Below are 19,407 nucleotides of genomic sequence, written 5' to 3' on the forward strand. Positions count from 1 at the left end.
TTAAATGGATTAATCCAACTATCAATTAACCTTGATGGACGAATTCGTGAACGTAAGGCAGAAAAAAACTTTGTAATCTCCTCCCTGGAGAACTTCTTCCACTGCTTCTAAAACCCACGACAAGGTCAAGAGTCATGAACCAATAGAAATTGGCATAATGAGGGTCCCGCTGTCTCCTGAAGAAAAAAACAGAAGAAGACACTTGAACCTATGCATGTCTTGTGCCTCCTCTGACCATATCCTAGATGACTGTCCTAACCTCAGACGCTTCAAAGGAGTGGGATCAAGAAAGGATATCAACTAAGGCTATCATAGATTCCGGAGCTGAAGGTGTTTATTTAGATTCGGATTTTGTTGGAATGAATAAAATTCCATTTGTGTAAAAAGATACCTTTGTATCATTAAGATTTGTTGACGGTTCTCTTATGTCTTCAGGTCCCATTAAAAAAGAAACCATACCTTTAAGAATGATCACTCAGAATTCATTGTATTTGTTATAGTCAAATCACCTACTTGTCCCTTAATTTTAGGTCTTAGATGGTTAAAAAGGCACAATCCCACTATTCACTGTTCCCTTCTCTATCAATTTTAATTCAAACTATTGTGAAGATACTTGTTTCCAACTCTCCTATACTTCAATCTACCAAAGAAGTTCCTATTCCTGAATGTTATATGGAATTCGAAGATGTCTTCAATAAAAAAAGAAGCTGAAACGCTTCCACCTCATAGTATCTATGACTACCCCATTAATTTGATTCCTGGTTCATGTGTACCATTTGGCCGTATTTATCCTCTACCTGAAGCTGAATTAAAATCTTAAGAGAGTACTTAGACGAAAATCTACTTAAAGGGTTCATAAGACCATCCACATCTGCTGCTTCAGGGATGTTCTTTGTTAGAAATAAGGATAACACTATAAGACCCATTATTGATTACAGAGAACTAAATAAAAGAACCATTAAAAAACAATATCCCCTTCCTTTGATTCCAGAACTCATTGAAAGACTAAGAACTGCCACAAATATACACAAAGATTGATTTAAGAGGTGCCTACAATTTAATACACATCAAAAAAGGGCACGAATGGAAAACAGCCTTCCGTACCAGATATGGCTTATTCGAATATCTTGTCATGCCTTTTGGGCTCTGCAATGCCCCTGCTACTTCCCAACATTTTATCAACAATATTTTTAAAGATCTATTAGATTACTGCGTAATCATTTATTTGGATGATATTCTTATCTACTCAAACAATATAATTGAAAACATGACAGATGGGTATTATCCAGACTTAGAAAATATGCCAAACCCGAAAAGTGTTTGAGGTTTCCCAACTTTCGTTTCTTGGTTACGTGATATCTCCTCAACAGATACAAATGGAAAACTCCAAAACTAAATGTATTATTGATTGGCTCAAAGAATAGTCCGGAATAGGCGAGGTCAAGGGATACAGAAAGAGACACAACGATAAGGAAAAAGCCAAGGGTCAGGGATGCCAGAACACAGGGAAGTCAAAAACAATGCCAAAGTCAAATAACCAGAATTACCAGAATCAATACTGCGCCCTCGGACAAGCACAAGGGAGACCACGACAGGGTACTGAGCAGGATGAGAACTTGGCCTAAATACCCCTCCTCTGGATCTGATAGGCTGTAATCGGCCTTTGACCCAAAAGGCAGTTACCAGGTTACCATTTGCATTATTGCTGATCAGCACAACTTTTCCTGTCATGACAGTAATGTTGTTCGGCACAACTTTTCCTGTCTGAACAGTAAAGTCCATTAATCACATTTTTATAAGTGGATGAATACGTGACAGTGTTCATGTGCACATACTCCGGTTTCTTTGCATTCAGTGAGAGTACTATCCTGGAACTCTGGTTACCTTCCATTGGACTTGGTTTGGTTTTTACCTCGGTGGGGCCCACACTGAGGTCAGGTACTCTTTATTTCATTTTTTGTATTTCATTTTTTATTTATATTTTTTTATTGCACGTTATATAGTTTTTCTGACAGTTTTTTTACTGATCTGATTTTTGTGACAGAACTATTAGTCCTATTTTATCTATTGATGATTTATTGAGTGATTCCCTCTTAGCATGTAATAGTGTTTATTCCGATCAGGAGTGTATACTTGAGATATTACTGTCATTACCTTCTTGCTGGGTTGCTGCACGCGATACTGTTAGTTAACACTGTTGCAGCATCCCAGTTTTGAAATATCTTTATTTAATTACTGTGTATCTATAAACCCTGTGACAGACCTCCCTGTCTCTGGATTATCACTTAAAAACTTGTTTTGTCAGTTGTTCGTCTATTTCCCTGGTTTCATTCACTAAAACAAACTAACTAGCTTGTTAACCTTTTTGACCTCTTCGACACTGTGGTTAACCGCAGCCACTTCCATCTTCCGAACGGTCGGCTGGGTGAATGAACACTTGGCAGCGGCGGCCATCTTAAACTATCGAACACCCAGCGGTGTTTTGTCATCGACCGCATGGAACTATTTTCGGTCTTCCATACTTCCATCATTTCGTTTAGATTCATACGAACGCAGTAGCGTTCGGTACTTTTAAACTCACGAACCAGACTGACCCTGAGGACTAAAAACCATGGAACTGATTCGAGACAGATTTATGCCGAACGGTCGGTGAAAACACTTAAACCCCATGGCGATCTGACTGTGTTCGTAGGATATGAGTGCTTTTCGGACCTATTGAGCGTTCAGATCCAAGCTATCTGTGGATATGTCGAACATGGGGTTTTAATTATGGGGAATATGTGTGTTGTATTTTAATGTGTTTTTGTTACAGTTTTAACTTCGAAATATTTTCTGTACCTGGAGATAATTAAGTTTACTACGGCCACTTAACCAAATTATCTACCGGATAGAGAGGAGGGATTTTACTGTTTATGTGGGAGTGTTTCACATTGTATTGTATTATGATTGGTTACTGTAATTGTATTTTAGTCCTCCACAAGGTCCTTGTGGGAGTATCCCTTACTGGAGGACCTGCATAAAAGGCCAAGCTGTGGCCACCATTAAACCGTTCATGCTTGACCCTCAACACAGAGCCTCGTCTCGTGCTTGGCGGGATATTTCTTCAAGGTTTCTGTTCAGCGCTTGGGATTACTAGGTAGCAGACTTCATACTTGGGAAAAAAAAATCTTTTGATGGCTTTAATCCTTCTCATATCCGGGTAGACGCCACAATCGCGTTTACATATTCCATGTTAGGGAAGTTTATAAGACCTAATCTATTTGTTCAGAGCAGCTTGATTTCGCAATCCAGTGAATTTTAAATCTATTGTTTAATAAATATTTACTTATGTTTTATTTATTTAATTTCTACTAATTAAGGAGTGCACATACTCTATTCTTTGTTTTGAGTTTTTCCTCATCCAGTCACTTGACAGGGTATGTAGCAGCCCATCTGATTCTATTATCATATAATATTGCACTTACCTGTATAGATAGTTTTTGTAATCTACTGAGCCTCACCATATAAAAAATAGATCATCTATATATCTGAAGTACGAAACCAGGTTTGCTCGCCAGGTATGTTCGCCCCAGATGGCTTGGGATTCCCACTCCGCCATAAATAGATTGGCATAGTTGGGGGGACCTAGCATGGTGACAAATATTAAATAAACATACTAAGGACCTACTACTCATTAACTGAATGTCTGATAAGGAGTCAAGGAGGGTGTCTTTCCATAGTAGTATGCCTCCTAGCTGTTACGGTTGTATTGGAACAAGGTGTATAGGCATCAATAACTCGTCTATCGGTGGCAGAGTGTTTGAACTCCATCTTTTTTTTTGGGGGTGTTTATGTTTGGTATGTCGCTACATGAAAAGTATGTGGGTACATTAAGGGGTCTTCCCGTCTCTCCGCTCCTGTGTAATGGATGTTTCCCCAACCTGTATGTGGAGCATGCATATCAGCATTAATAGTGCCAACACATAAACACGCAGTGTGAGGTGCGATCATGATACTTGCGATTGTCCTGTAGAACTGTACTGTGGACTAGGAACACTGGTACCAGTCTCAATGTCTCTTAGGTTTATTCCACTCCTGTGGTATCTTTGCTGGGCTGGGAGGTCAGCTCGGAGCAGGTGCAACATGTGTGCCCCAGGACTGGAGGATCATCTCACCTTCCTCTGGCGTGGAGATCACAGTTTTTCCATCTTTGTGCACCAGGAGCTTGACAGGATAACCCTATTTATACGCCAGTTGATGGTCTCTCAGCTGCGTGGTAACGGTTTGGAAGGCTCTCCTTCATTTGAGCGTCGAGGTGGAGATATTCAGCAAATAATTGAAGGGATCTGTATTTTTCTGGTAAGTCCTTTCTGTGTGCTTTGAGGATCGCCTCTTTGGCGTGAAAGTAAACAATCCGGAGCATAGTGTCCCTTGGGGTGTTAGGCGGTAGGAACGAAGGCCTTGTAGTTCTGCGGATGCGATCTAGTAGCAAGACAGTGCCAGGGTGTGGAAGAAATCGTTGGTGAACACCGCCAGGTCTGGTGGGTGTACCGATTCAGAGATGCCCCAGATACGGAGGTTATTCCTCTGGGCTCTGTCCTCCATGTCGGCCATTTTGATCTCATGTGCCTCCATCCGTGAGAGCAGGCCCTCCACCGTGCCCGCCAGATCGTTGTGGGCCTGAGCGTGATCAGCCATCTTGTCCTCCACGTGTGAGGTCCATGTGCCCAATTCTTTTAGGTCCCTCTGCAGACCCTCAATTGAGGATGGAGGGTATTGAGCAGCTTGGAGGACATTTCATCTAGAATTCTCTGCATCAGTGCCTGAGTCAGCGGTGGGTTGGGTGCTTGGTCTGCCTCCTCATCGCCACCATCTTAGGAGCGAGTAGTTTTGCCGCTGCCCCTGTCTTGCTTTGTCGGCTTTCTCTGTGTGCCGCTTGCTTTTAGGTTGCGACGTTCTTCGGGTTGTTGGCTCAGTAAGGTCAAAAAGGCTCAGTTGTGGGTCTGCGGCTCACGGACTGCCTAAGGCATGCAACCGCTCAGTGCTGTTTTCAGGAGACACCCCTAAAGAACTGGAGTTTTTTAGTATCTCCCCAATGGCCATTAAAGTATAAGCTCCACTGCCACGTCAACTCAAATTGTCATAGGAGAGTCCTTCACTAACAATTGACATTCCCGCTTTCAGCCAAAGGTCACATTTTCTAGTGAGACAGAAGAGACATTTTTATAAACCCCAACACACTTACTACCCTTAATAAGCAGAAGCAAAGTGATGAGTGTATCTAAGAGGTTTTGCCTTGATTTGTCAGGTGAGCTTATAGTCGTCAATGGATCAGGAGCAGGTCCAGAGATAAGGGTTGCAGTGTAGGGTATAGAGGCTGTAGTGTAAGGACAGGGCCATATTAAGTGACCATGTGCCCAATTCTTTTAGGTCCCTCTGCAGACCCTCAATTGAGGATGGAGGGTATTGAGCAACTTGGAGGAAATTTCATCCAGCATTCTCTGCATCAGTGCCTGAGTCAGCGGGGGGTCGGGTGTAGGTGAGTGCTGCACTTGATCTGCCTCCTCATTGCCACCATCTTAGGAGCGGGTAGTTTTTCCCTTGCCCGGGTCTTGCGGTAAAGAAATTTGCTTTGTCGACTTTCTCTGTTTGTCACTTGCCTTTAGGTTGCGACATTTTTCGGGTTGTTGGCTCAGTAAGGTCACATTAAGTTGGTGCTGACAATAATGAATCTTATAAACAAAAAACACTTAAACAGTAATACTTCCCGAGCGTCATGTATTTGGTGGAGGTGGTGTGGGAGAGAAACTTACATAATATAGCTTTAAGAAATCACATATCCTATGCTAATGTCTCACTTTCATCTTTCAAGTAAATCCATATCCCCTAACAGCCGTGTCCGGTGAAGCAGGGTTTTGGTGGGCGGGGTAAAAGGGTGGACCACAGACGCGAATCACGTAACCAGAACTGCCCAAAGGGGCAATTGTGCCCCCCAAAAATGTGCCTGATGACTTAGGTCAGTCTGGCTTGAATGCATGTCAGGCCGCCTGCCAATCATGCAGGATGACCAACTAAGGGCATACTATGCAGACAGCACCCTGACCTTGGCATAAATGCATCTAATGATGCGCTCGCTCCATGCTTTCTAAGGACTGTCTCTAGCACTCACTTGTCCACTCCTCTCCTTACCTTATTACTAGCAGGCAGAAGCTCCTGTTATGCAGTCTGGGAGAGAGAAAAGGTGTATGTAGTGAGTGTAGAAGAAAGGGAACATTCCACAGTGTTAGAGAGACTGAAGCAGCAAGAGCATTTTCACCGTCACTGGGGATGAAAGTCAGACACTAGATGCTGGTCCCCAGATTCCTTTTGTTTTGTCACCCTGTGCCCAGTGTTGGCACAGGGTATTTTGAATGTATTGTCTGTGCCTTTCTCCCTCCCCCATTTTCCTGTCCTATTGTGTCCCCAGCAGGGTGTTGTCCCTGGGACACTACCAGACCAGTTTAAAAAAGCTGCCCTATTCCTCCTCAAACTCCCATCAGCCCTTGCTATTGTCTGACCCCACCCTTCCTTGTACTATAGTGCTCCATGCACCCTACTGTATGTAAATTAGGCTGTTGGGGGCTTAAATATGTGTGCTATGTATATTAAAGTTAGTTGCTGTTTTAACCTTCACCAAGTGTAGTCTGGTGTTTGGGGAAATCTGCTGATGGAAAGTGTGTATTTGTGGTCAATATTGCCATAATGGTTAGATAACACATAATTAGCAATAAACATCTTAGTATATAGCACCGGTCGGTTGTGGTGTGCCGGAACCAACAATGCAGTAGGCCTGTAATAAAGAGGGCCCACCTTAGAGGGAGATGTGAATAAAGGGAGTGGTGAGAGGGATAACTCGCCAGGCCAATCACTGTGACGTGGGAGAGGATTGGATGCACTTATAAAGGGTACCCAAGCCCCTCCCACAACTACAGGCCCGGTCTTAAATGTGTGGTCGGGGCAATATTGCTGTAAGGGTTAGATAACACATAATTAGCTATAAACATCTTAGTTAATAGCATTGTTCGGTTGGGCTGTGCTGGAACCGACAATAATGTAGGCCTGTAATAAAAAGGGCAAAAAGAAGTGTACCATACAAATATCTATATATATTACAATACCTCAATATTACTTGGATACGAAACGAAATCCCTGACTAATCCCTAACCGGTTCAGGTATAGATAATGTCCAGCTGTGATGATGTCCAGCTGTGATTTGTGGAGTAGTCCTGGCTCTAAGGGATGCTGGACTAACTGTGTATACTCGGCGAGATGGAGCCCAGACCTTGCAGAGGTGTTGGGTAGAGATGGTCCCCCAGTGACTTGGGAACTCGAGACATATGATTTATACAAAGCCACCATTAGTATGATCCATATAACGTACCGACAGGCTAGCTGTTGCCAAGTGGCGAAGAATTCAACTAATGAAGGTGACAGGTGAGGCTCTGCTAGTTGCAAAGCGGCATGAGAGGCTCTATGTATGTGTTGGCCCGAGGGGAGATAGAGGCAACCGAGACGCGGGTGGTGGGGTAATGGCCTCTCGGTGACTACTAAAGCATAAGATAGAATGGGAGTGACAGGTGAGGCCCTCCCTATGCAACAATGCGAGGCGAATAACTATGCGTTGGGCCGATGGCGTTGTCCTCAGAGTATGAGGGGTACCTCTGAGTATGAGAATAGGTGTTGGCCTAGCGGGAGCACTAGACTATAGCATAGAGGCCAGAAACCTAACATAGTGGGCACCTAGATCCCTAACAACCAGTACTTATCTGCTAATAGGGGACCTCAGCGTGGTCCAGATCATGGACCCAGCCAGATCATGGACCCATTTAGAATGGAGTCTGAAAACATATGCATCTGCGTGGCCGGTCGTGGACCCAATCAGACTGGAGTCTGATGACATATGCCTCTGCGTGGGCCGGACTGTGGATCCATTTATAATGGTGACAGAGAACGTATGCCTCTGCGTGGGCCAACTCGTGTACCCACGTAGAACAGTGAACAGGAACGTATAATTCAGCAAGGGCCAGATCGCGGACCGAAATAAGAGAAAGTGACCTACCCCACTGGTGGACACAAGACAAGAAAGGCAAACGCTGCCAGGAAGGATGAGCTCCTTGGCAGGACAAAGTTTAGACAAGCGTGTCACCCAGATAAGCAAAACCTGGGTATAAACCATAGAGGAGGGAAACAGAGGAGGGTGTAGAAACATGGCAAAAATAAGTACAAAATGTGCCCAACCCGGAAAAGACCAATGGTGCAGAACCATCCGGCGATCCAGGTCAAGGGACAGAGACCCAGTAACAAGAGCAAGAGGTGCAAGAGACCAAACCACAATGCCGAAAACATCAAATAAGTGAAAGGCACAGGCAAACACCAGGTGAGCGAGCAGGGGCACACCAGACAGTAAAACCAAACACAGAATCAGAACAGGCAATTACACCATACGGAGAGTCACTAGATATAGTAAAATACATGCAGCCGAGTTACACATACCCGCAATACAATGACAACCAGCTATTAGTACAGTAAGTGACATACCGGAACAATGTAACATGTGCAAGAACTAAACCCCCATGACAAAACCAGATTGTGAAATGGGAAAAAACAATGCCCCCCGAACATACAACATGCAAAACCAAACCATGATTTTTTAGGTTTTTTTTGGTACATGTCAGTGATTTACATGAAAGGTTGTGCCCTTTAAACACTTTTTTCTTTTTATATACACACTTTAAAACAGAAAAAAAACATGGGGGGATAACAATTACAGACCATATGGGAATACATCACACACACAGAACTAAAGTGTATACAATTCCCAGGCTGCATGATCCAACGCCCCAGAGGTCCGACCAATAAACAGACTGGTGATGGCAAACCTACCAGCAGGCAGAGCACCAAGAGTATTAGATCAAATACCAGCTGAGCTCCACATGAGTGTCAGACACCATGCCAGCAGGCCAGGCACCATGGAAGTGTCAGACACCATACCAGCAGGCTGAGCACCAGGAGAGAGGTAGACCACCAGCAAGCTGAGCACCATGTGAGTGGTAGACATCAGGGGTGCCCGAGGTCAGCCAAGGCAGGCAGTGGACCCAGGGAGCTGAGGGCGACAGCAGCAGCAGTGCCAGCGGCGTGCCATACTTGGCCCCAGCTTGGTGGGTACTTACCGCTGGTGTGTGGGGAGTCTCAGCTGCAGGCATCAGGCGCAGCCAAGTGCAGGGGGAAGGGACCTGGGCCCCCAGACCAGAAAGCATGCCGAGAAGTACCCAGCAGGCAAACACACTAAGTAGAGAGCAGACATTGAGGAACAGACAGGCGCTCGACAGCAGCAGGACGTCCATGAGGCGATGGTATAGGGAAATCACGTGGGAGGTGAAGGTGAGCGGTCAGCAAACATGAAGAAAACCAGGCAGCAAGCTAGGAGACCCGACCACGTGGATACAGGGAAGCGCGTTGGAAGACAGAATCAAAACAGGAACAGAGGCTTCTAGAATGCCACAGTGGCTGAACAGGCTAGAGGCTGTGATGGTTGTACATAATACATAGGAAAATACAGGAGATATAAGACATACATTAAAAAGACCTACAACTGGAATGCTCAGGAGGATGATAAATACTTATGCATACACAGCTGGCATAGAAGATTAGGGTTAAAGGCAACAGGAAATGCTAGACAAATGCTAGAATATCTCAGTAATATTAGCATCAGATATAAAACTTAATTGCTTAACTGAACATGACTGAATGATGATCCTAACGCATGTAGACCGTACAAAGAAAGTCTGGGTGGTGTTAGAAAGTGAGGGGATGCAAAAGCAGCAGACAAGAGAACTGCAGTTTAAGCTAGCAATCTAACATTATACCCCAATGAAAATTACATACCGTATATACTCGAGTATAAGCCGACCCGAATATAAGCCGAGGCCCCTAATTTTACCCCAAAAAACTGTGAAAACTTATTGACTCGAGTATAAGACTAGGGTGGGAAATGCAGCAGCTACTGGTAAATTTCTAAATAAAATTAGATCCTAAAAAAATTATATTAATTGAATATTTATTTACAGTGTGTGTATATAATGAATGCAGTGTGTGCGTATGAGTGCAGTGCGTGTATGAATGCAGTGTGTGTGTATGAATGCAGTGTGTGTGTGTATGAGTGCAGTGTGTGTGTATGAGTGCAGTGTGTGTGTGTGAGTGCAGTGTGTGTGTGTGTATGAGTGCAGTGTGTGCGCATATGAGTGAAGTCAGGGCCGGTGCTAGGATTTTTAGTTACACAGGCGAAGATGCATTTTGGCGCCCCCAACCCTCATTAAAAAAAAAAAAAAAATGCATCTTCACCTGTGTGTCTTTCCTCCCAAGCCACAGGCACACAGGCATAATTTTTCAGTCACACAGTCAAAGTCATACAGGTACACTGTCATACAAAGACAGAAATAATCATACAGAGACATACAGACACATACAGTCAGAGACATACAAGCAGAGATATACATGCATATAGAGACATGCAGGCATATAAAGACATACATGCATACAGAGGCATACCGTCATACAGACACATACATACAGACAGGCATACAGAAACATACATACAAAGACATTCAGGCACATACATACAGACATACAGGCATAAAGAAACATACATACAGAGACATACAGGCATGCAGATACATACATACATACAGAGGCATACCGTCATACAGACACATACAGAGGCATACCGTCATACAGACACATACATACATACAGAAACATGCATACAAAGACATACAGGCATACAGAGACACACACATACGTACATACAGAGACATAAAGGCATACAGTTACATACATGCATACAGAGACATATATACAGACATTCAGAGACAAACATACATCCAGTTACATACATGCATACAGACATACAGAAACATACGTACAAGACATACAGACACATACATACATACAGAGGCATACCGTCATACAGATACATACATACAGACAGGCTTACAGAAAAATACATACTCACACACACACACAAACTCACACACATACTCGAACACACACACACTGACAGACACACATACTCACATGCACACACACACTGACAGACACACACACACACACTCTGACAGACACACACACACACACTGACAGACACACACACTGACAGACACACACACACTGACAGACACACACTCACATGCACACACACACATACACATACAGTAATTAATTATCTAAATTAAATTTAAATTTCCCACCCAGCCTCCCTACCTGGAGTGCTGGCGTGGGTCTTTCATTGGTGGTCCAGTGGGGCTGCTGGGAGGCGTGCGGCTGAAGTTCATTAGGAGGCGGCGAGGGAGCTCTCTGATCTCTCTGACCGGCTCCCTCGCAGGCTGTTTTCTGATGCCGCGGGAGCCGGAATATGACGTCATATTCCGGCTCCCGCGGCATCAGCAAAAGGCGCGCGCGAGGGAGCCGGTCAGAGAGATCAGAGAGCTCCCTCGCCGCCTCCTAATGAACTTCAGCGCCGTTCCGGGGATCCAGGAGGTGACCAGGCAGGAGGGAGCACTTCCCTCCTGCCGGTCACTGGAATTTTGCGCCCCCAGAGCCGGTGCGCCCTAAGGCGGCCGCCTGTGCCGCCTTATGGACGCGCCGGCCCTGAGTGAAGTGTGTGTGCGTATATATTAATTGAATATTTATTTCCAGTGTGTGTATATAATGAATGCAGTGTGTGTGTATGAGTGCAGTGTGTATGAGTGCAGTGCGTGTATGTATGAGTGCAGTGTGTGTGAGTGCAGTGTGTGTGTATATGAATGAAGTGTGAGTGTGTGTGATGCAGTGTGTGTTTGTGTATGTGTTTGTGGGGGTGGGCATTTTGATATATTATTAATTATTTTATTAATTATTATTTTATTTTTTATTTTTTAATATTATTATATTTTTTATTATTATTATTTATTATTTAACTGAATTATTATTAATTTTTATTTTTTTTATTATATTTTTTTTGCGTCCCCCCTCCCTGCTTGATACATAGCAGGGAGGGGGGCTCCTTCCCTGGTGGTCCAGTGTCATTGGTAGTTCAGTGGGGGGGAGAGGGGGGCTGGCAGAGCTGTACTTACCTGTCCTGCAGCTCCTGTCAGCTCCCTTCTCCTCCGCGCGGTCTGTGCAGCTCCCTCTGTCAGCTCCCAGTGTAAGTCTCGCGAGAGCCGCGGCTCTCGCAAGACTTACACTGGGAGCTGACCGAGGTGCTGAACGGACGGCGCGGAGGAGGAGAGAGCTGACAGGAGCTGCAGGACAGGTAAGTAACAGCTCTGCCAGCCCCCCTCTCGCCCGGTCTGTATTATGGCAATGCAAATTGCCATAATACAGACTCTGACTCGAGTATAAGCCGAGTTGGGTTTTTTCAGCACAAAAAATGTGCTGAAAAACTCGGCTTATACTCGAGTATATACGGTAATTAAATGTATGCAAGCTGTCCCTTGGGGCATATCTACTAATCCGCAAATTACCAAAGTTGGCCCAATGAGTACCCGAATACCCAGAGGGCAGACAAACATTAAAATGTAGGGTGACTAACAAATATGCATATGATAAAAGTCGATACAGCCTAGAGAGGGCCAAATACAGTAAGCAGAATGAGGCATCGCTGCCAAATATAGTAAGCAGAACAAGGCATCGCTGCCAAAAACAGTAAGCAGAATGAGGCATGCTATGTACTTTTTATGGATTTGGCTGTACAGTGATGAAGACCAGTTGGCTATGATTGAAAGAGGCTGAATTTCCTTTACCAGTAAAATGTGCCATATCCAAATGGCTGAACAAACAAACTTATGGTTATAGAAGCCGTGGCTGGGCTGGACGCGGCAGTGCCCTATGAGCTCCTAATGAGGTGGCAGTTTACTAGAGTGAGGTAAAACAAATACTTGCTTGGGCCACACTAGGCCAAGACCAACTTGTTTGGAGTGTAGGCAGTTTGTGTTGATGACCTTTGAACTGGAAGTAGATGGTTCTGTACTGAACCAGACAGTCTCATCAGCCTGCAACTCGTGGGAGAGGATTGGATGTCCTTACAAAGGGGACCCAAGCCCCTCCCACAACTACAGGCCCAGCCTTAAATATTTATTTATTTATTTTGTATTAATTTTTTTTAGCAATGGGCCTCTTCCATGGGCATGGCCCATTGTAGGGGGTAGGGACTGTAGTGTGCAAAGAGGGAACTGTAGTTGGGAGTTAAGGGCTGTAGTAGGGGTCAGGGACTGTATTAGAGACAGAAAGGGGCATGGTTTGTGTTGGGGGTTAGTGGTGTGATAGGTACTGTAGCATGGTATAGGGGTTGTAGATGAAATATAGTGGTTTATGGGCTGTAATTGAAAGTTTGGGAGCTGTAGTGAGGGGATAGGGGCAGTTGTGAGGTGAATTTGGGCTTTAGTAGGGGAGATAATAGGAGCTGTAGTAGAGATGATTGACTGCAGTACAAGGTAAGGGCCTGTAGTAGGATATATAGGCTGTAGTAGAGGTGATAGGTATTGCACTTGAGGGAGGGGGCTGTAATGGAGGATAGGGGCTGCAACTTGAGGATAAAGGCTGTAATAGGGGATAGTGGCTGTGGAATTTCTTTAGTTGTATTTTTTTTTTATTTTTTTTTTACTTCTAATGTGATGGCTGGCCTTGCTTTGCAGTAAGTTTTGTGACTATTTGCTAGCACTGCCAGCAGCAAAAATTACTTATAATTATAATTTGCTTGTATAAAAGCTGGATGCATTTGGCCCCCATTCAGTTTAAAAACAGTGCATTGTGTGTCCTTCAGATGTTAAAGCACCAATTTTTACACTGAATGCATCCAGATGAGTAATGCAGAATCTGACACAATGGCAATGCTCACCTTTACTCACCTTTACCAACCGTATTTAACTTTCATAAAGGGGAACATTGCCATTGCGTCAGTTATTTTAAATTGATCTTGTCCATCCGTATAATAACCCCAAAGGTTATTACTCACACTTTATTTATTTATTCATTTTTTAAAGCCTGGCCCTCCCCTTTGCATCAACTCGTCTTAATGGACAAATGGCGCATGAACTAATATTATCAGTGCACAATTTGTTAATTCTTCCATTCAGTGTTAATTTTGTCCACTAACAATTTTAGTCAAATTTTAGTCAACTAAAATTTTTGAGATTTAGTCGACTAAAACTAGACTAAAATGAAAACAATTCAGATGACTAAAATACAACTAAAACTACAATGGCTTTTTAGTCAAAAATAACAATGCTTCCATTATACCAATAGGTATTCATAATTGTGGCTAATTAATAAATTAGTCAATTTTATCTGAATTGTGTTTCTTCCTAAATCAAATTTCCAAGTCTGCATGTATATATGCCCATGGCGTATGGCTATTTAATGTTCAATAATGAAAACTATTGACACTTTTGACTTTCTTTTAATTTCTTTTAATTAGTAAAAAAAAAAAAAAAAAAAAAGATGAATTACAATGAAATCACATGGAAAGTCATAGGTTGGGGAGAGAGTTTTTCTTTATTGATACAAATATTTTTTATGGATTTGGCTGTACAGTGATGAAGACCAATTGGCTATGAATTAAAATAAAAAGAGCGTAATTTTACTAAAAAATCACTGCTGTCTTTCGTTTACTTATTGAAAAGGTAATGAAAGTCTCTTCCCACATACACAATTTTCAGTTTAAGTAAATCTAATTATATCCCTACATATATGACAATATGCTATACTTATAGAGGCTTAATCAAAAACATAATGTAAACCTAAGCAACAATAAATATAAGTTCAATAAATAGCATTATAAATAATTTCATTATAAATTCAATATATTTAAAGGTAACTAATGTACTATCTATTACAATGTGACTGCAATGTAATGCATTTAAATGCTACTATACAAATGTCTTCACCCCTAGAATTACAACTACAGCTGCATGCATGATGGATCTACGCAGATACCCACTGGACCAGCAGAATTGTACCCTGGAGATAGAGAGCTGTGAGTATTGTATTTGGATGTGTAATGTGGCACTTATTTAAAGCACAGAATTTGTATTTAAAGCACAGTTAATATATTAATATTGCTACATAGCCCAATGGAAAACTGAAATTTACTATATGAATAGCACAAAAACACAACAAACACTGTCTTTGGAATTAGGAAAACAAATTGTACAACTCCACAGAAATATCCACAAGCATATCATTTGAAATTACTGAAAGCAACACAATGTACCCAGGGCAACAAAACTGGAAAACTTCTAGCACAGAGACTTAAATCTAAACAGGCAAACCATAAAATAACCTATTAGTTGCCCAATAAAAAAAAGGAAAACAATTACGACCCCAGAGACATCAGTAACATTTTTGCACAATACTACCCCACACTCTACGGTCTACATGCTGACGAACACACACATCAACCATAAATATACATACAATACAAGGTGGAGTATCTGTCTTTTGGAGTTTAGATGTTTCCTGGATGTTTTTTTTCCTAGGGTTAAAATATAAGCAGACAAAAAAATAGTGCAATATAGCCATTTACAAATGGTAAAGTGCAGTAAGTAGATGGAAAAACACTCACAAACAAAGAGCCACTATATTAGGCTCAGGTTTCCAGCTTTGTGGGTTTTAGAGGGACCCACTCCCTTCTTTTAACTGATAGGAGGTCTCAAGCAATAGGATGTCCTCACAATATTCAGTGTAGATGTAAAGTGCTTTATTGTTTTATAGTCTTTAAAGACTTTACACAAGGACTTACCTTTGAGATTGTAAGGTTTTTTATATATTTATTTTATCTATTTATATTAATTGTGCACTTTTCAATAAAGCACTTTACATCTACACTGAATATTGTGAGGACATCCTATTGCTTGAGACCTCCCAGGGGCAGCCATAACCCTGAGTGAAAAGAGCCATGAGAGATATCGGCACTTAAGGACCACCGGAAAAATATGCCAATCTACTTGCTCGTTTTAGTCAATTTAAACCAAAGATTTTTGCAGGAAGCTCCGTACCCCTGGAATATACACTGGAGGTTAACAAACAACAGGCCAGAATACCTGAGCTCCTCAGTCCTAGGTAGAAAAACCTTGCTATGCTCCAAGAAAAAAAAGCTCCCGAAGAGACACAATCGGTTGACTTGTAGGAAAAAAAAAGGAAGTTTCGTAAGGTGAAGAACCACCCTGTCCATACCAATACTGCAAAAATCATCAGGGGAAGAAAATGCCTGAAGCTCACTGAATCTTTTAGCCGGTCTGACGGCCACCAAGGTGACCTAGAGGAACGAAACCTGTAAGGGACACCTCTTCCAAAAGATCGAAAGAGGGACACAAAGAGCTGAAAAAAATCAATGATAAACCCTAGGCAGGAAAAGAAAACAGATTTATAGGAGGATGTCTGGACCTGAGATTGTACGAGATTGGAAGTTACCACTGTGTGGAGGCCATCTTCTTGAACAAGAACCTTATTTGGCCTAGAGTAGAATAAGAACCAGGATAAAATTCTGACTGCCCTAATTTCTGAAGAATCCTTGGAAATAGTGTCAGCGGAAGAAAGACGTATGTCAGCCTGACATTACATTACAATGAGAGTATCTCTATTCATCGAATGGACCTGCTCTGAACAGGGAGGAAATTTGGGTAACCTGGCTTCTGTAATGCTTGCCCTAAGGGTCAAGTCTGGAAAATCGAAGTTCCTCTCCAGAACATAAAACACCACATGGACCTCAGGACCAAACTCTCTGATTCCAATTACCCCTGCCGAGCTTGACGGCTATGAAATTGTCGATCCCTCTGAAAAGAAAACTGCCAAAATATCTACTTGATATTTTTGCACCACAGCAAGATAACGGCCTACAGGCGATAAAGAAATACTCAGATTCCTCCTTGCCGGTATAAACCCATTGTACACGAGTCCATTTGAATCTATATGGCCTTCCGCTGCATCCACTGACTGGAGGGGTGAAGGTGGAATGCATGGCTGAAACCCCCGAAACTGCGTATTTTCCCTTAACCTAAACCTCGAAGTATGATGGAAACTAGATAAGCTCACCAAACAGTTTCAACAGCATCTGTAGTGAACTTCAGACGCAAGAAACAGGCCTCCTGAAAGGAACTCTGAGGACTTACACCAAGAAAGTAGCGCTTTTACACGATGGGAAAAATTGAAAAAACACCCATCTAGCGCCTCTACCTTTCCCGACTAGGCTGATAGAATCTCCCATTTAGAGTCCACTAAAGGACTAAGCTCTGATGGAACAATATCTTTCAAATCCGGATCTGCTTCTACCAACTCCCTTACTCTATGTTTGGAAAAAGAAACCCAAGAACCTGTTGGACTGAAACACAAGACTAAGGAACTCCTTGAAAGGGAATAAGGATCCCTGGATGTCTAGTAGAATTGATGGCGTCAGACATGCCTACCTCTGTTCTGATCCCAAATTTATCTCAATTTTAGGTGCGGCATCAGCCGTCTATGATTGCAACCATAAAGTTACCAAACATAGACCTAAAGAGAAAACAAATTAATCATTCTTTGACAATCGCCCATTCAGGCACTAATGGAGCATAGGTTAATCCTGATGTCCAGGAATCATGTTCAGTATTGCGTTGAGCAACCAGGAGAGGAGAAGAAGAAAAAAAATATATATAGCTCTGGTTACCGCAGCTCCCGCAAGTAAAGCTGTCTGATAGGATTCCTAGAAATAACCCAACATGTGGATACATATATAGAGGTGGTGACCTCACAGTAACTAATGTATAGAGCAAATCGAGGATATATATACTGAGGTAGTAACCTCCTAGAACACATCCCTAGAGCATCTAAAGAATACCTATACTGAGGATTTGTCTTCACAGAAACTCATACATAGAGCATTTAGAGGATAGAATTACTGAGGTTGTGTCCTTATAGTAACTATTTGTCAGGGTACCTGTGGTCTCTACCTCCGAAAGAGGTAGAGACTTAGCTGTTCCTCCATCCAGACGGTCTGATGGCTCCCTTCCCCGCGGTCTATCCGGTCATGCTAGGCCGGCCGCGAGGGAGTGACTGCCTTTTACAGCATCTAGGCAGGAAGTAGTCATCAGGACACTCCCCCGGAACGACCTGTCAGTCAATTGCTGCAGGACCAATCAGGACGCCTCGGAGGCGTGGTTACTGCTCTGAACAGGGTATTTAACAGAGCTTCTTTCATTAGCTCATTGCCCTGTCGTGGTTCTAGCTTGTTCTAGTCACTCAGTGCTTGTGTATTCTATTATCCCTTTTGGTTTTGACCCGGCTTGTTAACCTTACTCTGCTTATCTCTGTTACCCTTGATTCGGCTTGTCTCTCGCTTACCTGTCTTCTGTTACCCTCGACCTCGGCTTGTCTTTGACCATTCTATACTGTACTACTTACGTTAGTCCGGCCATTCTAAGGTCCGGTATACGTATCTGGCTACTGTTTGTACTCTGCGTGTTGGATCCCTGTCCCGATCCTGACACTATTACATAGAGCATTATACTGAGGCTGTGTCCTCATAACTCCAACATAGAGTATATAAAAAAATCACATATACTGAAACCGAACCCTCATAGAAACACATACATGGAGCATATATCATATAGCATAAAGTGGCTACATAGTAAGAGGCAGTGTCCTTCTAATAACTCCTACATAGAGACTATAGTGGGTACATATACTGAGGCTGAGTCCACATAGTAACTCATACATAGCGCCTATGGTGGGAACATATACTGAGATCTCACATAAACTCAACCTAGAGTATATAGTGGATCTTAAAAACTTATACAAAGAGCATGTAGTGGGTATATATACTGAGGCTGAGTCTATATAGTAACTATACCTAGCACATAAAAGTGGATGCATATACTGAAGCTGATTCCCTACATTAACGCGTCGTAGAGCCTATACTGAGGTTTAGTCCTCATAGTAACCCATACAAAGCTCACATCAACTCGTCATAGAGCATATATACAGAGGCTGTCCTCATAATAACCACTACATGGAGCATCTAGTGTATACTCATACTGAGGCTGAGCCCTCCTAGTAACTCATACATAAAGCATATAGTGGATATATATATATATATATATAGAAGCTGAGACCTCACAGCAATTCGTCATAGAGCATATAGTGGATACATATACTTCTCCCAGCAACTCATCATAGGGCATATAGTGGGTACATATACTGCTCACAGTAAATCATACATAGAGCATATAGTGGATATCTATATAGAAGCTGAGACCTCACAGCAATTCATCATAGAGCATATAGCGGATACATATACTGCTCACAGCAACTCGTCATAGCTCACAGTGACTCATACATAGATATAGTGGATATATATATAGAAGCTGAGTACTCACAGCA

The 19,407-nt window shown here is 42.7% G+C and overlaps 1 protein-coding gene across 1 annotated transcript in view; it reads left to right on the forward strand.

Annotated features, from left to right (window-relative positions):
• The window catches only part of LOC134573026 (gamma-aminobutyric acid receptor subunit beta-4-like), a 326,649-nt gene that overhangs the window by 266,285 nt on the left and 40,957 nt on the right, over window positions 1–19,407 (forward strand). The window contains exon 5 of the mRNA XM_063432387.1: window positions 14,946–15,028. Coding sequence (XP_063288457.1) covers window positions 14,946–15,028 — 83 coding nt within the window. The remainder of the gene's footprint in view (window positions 1–14,945; window positions 15,029–19,407) is intronic.

The sequence above is a fragment of the Pelobates fuscus genome, chromosome 9, assembly GCF_036172605.1.
Source record: "Pelobates fuscus isolate aPelFus1 chromosome 9, aPelFus1.pri, whole genome shotgun sequence".
NCBI classification, from domain to species: domain Eukaryota; kingdom Metazoa; phylum Chordata; class Amphibia; order Anura; family Pelobatidae; genus Pelobates; species Pelobates fuscus.